Source organism: Nanorana parkeri, unplaced genomic scaffold (assembly GCF_000935625.1).
Source record: "Nanorana parkeri isolate BGI_ZX_2015 unplaced genomic scaffold, ASM93562v1 scaffold1515, whole genome shotgun sequence".
NCBI classification, from domain to species: domain Eukaryota; kingdom Metazoa; phylum Chordata; class Amphibia; order Anura; family Dicroglossidae; genus Nanorana; species Nanorana parkeri.
The window spans coordinates 267,698-270,229 of NW_017307783.1; the positions used below are offsets into that span (position 1 = coordinate 267,698).

The window sequence follows — 2,532 nt, forward strand, 5'->3', positions numbered from 1 at the left end:
GGGGGGGGGCGGAGAGGGATGGAGGGGCTCGTCTTCTGCGGCAACGTGGGAAACTTTTTAGGTCAGAAGGAAAACCGAAATCCTGGCTTTAGGGTGATTACACAATTCCAAAAAGAGATACAAAAATATCTACGTGTGAAATATTAACTTCTGTCCTAAATCCTTCACTTCACACCCAGCGCATAGAGAAATATACATGTACACTTCCTCATGTGTGTCTATATGTATATAAAAGTATATAATATATATATAGGGTGGCCACAGAAGACAAGCCCCTCCATCCCTCCCCCCTATATATATATATACGCACAGTATATACTGAGAGATACATATATATACATAGAGAGAGATACATATATATACATAGAGAGAGAGAGAGAGATACATATATATACATAGAGAGAGAGAGATACATATATATATACATAGAGAGAGAGAGATACATATACAGGTGAAACTCGAATAATTAGAATATCGGGCAAAGTTCATTTATTTCACTAATGCAACTTATGCGGTGAAACTAATATATGAGAGAGACTCATTACATGCAAAGCGAGATAATTCAAGCCGTGATTTGTCATCATTGTGATGATTATGGCGCACAGCTCATGAAAACCCAAAGAACCCCAAATCCACAACCTCAAAAAAGTAGATTATGACATGCAATCAATAAAACACGGATTGTACATAGAACAATATCGGACCTCTGAAAAGTACAAGCATGCATATGTACTCAGTACTTGGTTTGGGCCCCTTTTGCAGCACTTACTGCAATTACTTTTGCACGATATTCTAATTATTTGAGTTTCACCTGTATATATATACATAGAGAGAGAGATATACATATATATACATAGAGAGAGAGATATATATATATACATAGAGAGAGAGAGATACATATATATACATAGAGAGAGAGAGAGATACATATATATACATAGAGAGAGAGACATATATATATACATAGAGAGAGATATATATATATACATAGAGAGAGAGAGAGACATATATATATACATAGAGAGAGAGATACATATATATACATAGAGAGAGAGAGAGATACATATATATATACATAGAGAGAGATATATATATACATAGAGAGAGAGATATATATATATACATATTTCTTGCACATAACAGCAACTGATTTAATAAATACATAAATATGATATATCTAATATTTCATATATACGCATTCTCCGATGGGTCTCTCTATAAATGTTTTTATACAAAGATTCACCCAACTTTCACCCAGGAATCACACTTCCCACATTCCTTTTTTTTTGCTATTGGATCCAACAATGCGATCTTATCACTTTATTGATATCTTTATTTTACTTCAATTTATAGTTATATTTAATATCTACAAACTTGTTTTTCTGTTTTCTTTTTTCTTTTATGACCTTTTTTTAAATATTTGTTTTAACCAAACAGTAACAAATGTGATATATATAATAAAATAGATATCTATAATGTAATATATATGATGTATAATATATATTACATTTGTTACTGTTTGATCAAAACAAATATTTCAGGTGCGGGTGTTATATTCTGTGTATCTATATATAGGGGGGAGGGATGGAGGGGCTTGTTTTCTGCGGCAACCTGTATATATATAATATACTTTTATATACATATAATACATATAAACACATGAGGAAGTGTAAATGTATATTTCAGGTGCGGGTGTTATATTCGGTGTCTGTATATATATATATCTACATACAGGTGAAACCTGAATAATTAGAATATCGTGCAAAAGTAATTGCAGTAAGTGCTGCAAAAGGGGCCCAAACCAAGTACTGAGTACATATGCATGCTTGTACTTTTCAGAGGTCCGATATTGTTCTATGTACAATCCTTGTTTTATTGATTGCGTGTAATAATCTACTTTTTTGAGGTTGTGGATTTGGGGTTCTTGGGGTTTTCATGAGCTGTAAGCCATAATCATCACAATGATGACAAATCACGGCTTGAACTATCTTGCTTTGCATGTAATGAGTCTCTCTCATATATTAGTTTCACCTTTTAAGTTGCATTAGTGAAATAAATGAACTTTGCACCATATTCTAATTATTCGAGTTTCACCTGTATACTGTATATACAGATACTGAATCTAACACCCGCACCTGACCGCCCCCGCTACCAATAAAGAATTCTTTGAGCCATTTTGGGATGCGTCCCCCCTTTTTTGGTAGAATATGTAGTTTGGGTTTCCTGCGCCTGGTTTTTGGATACGTGTTTGGTCGGTGTGTACCTAATGTGACGAATCCTTCTTTCATGGACCCCCCATAAGACCCCTTCGCCACAAAGAGAGACACATGACCCGCCGAGTCACAATTTGAAGAACAGGAGCGGCGACGGAAGCGTCACTCACCGGTATTGGAGGGCAGCACCCGGATACTGTCGAATTCCAGCATGGTGTAACTGGCGTCCAGCGTTTCGGTGTAGTCCGGTAGTTCCATTTCCAACATGGCCTCCAAATCCTTCATAATTTTACTATCAGCAAACGCCAGGTCAAGCCGC

The 2,532-nt window shown here is 35.6% G+C and overlaps 1 protein-coding gene across 1 annotated transcript in view; it reads right to left on the reverse strand.

Moving 5' to 3' along the window:
- Positions 1 to 2,498, reverse strand: part of LOC108798594 (hepatocyte nuclear factor 4-beta-like) — an 18,005-nt gene extending 15,507 nt beyond the window's left edge. Inside the window, exon 1 of the mRNA XM_018570355.1 lies at positions 2,384 to 2,498. Coding sequence (XP_018425857.1) covers positions 2,384 to 2,498 — 115 coding nt within the window. The remainder of the gene's footprint in view (positions 1 to 2,383) is intronic.
- Between the last annotated feature and the right edge of the window lie 34 nt (positions 2,499 to 2,532).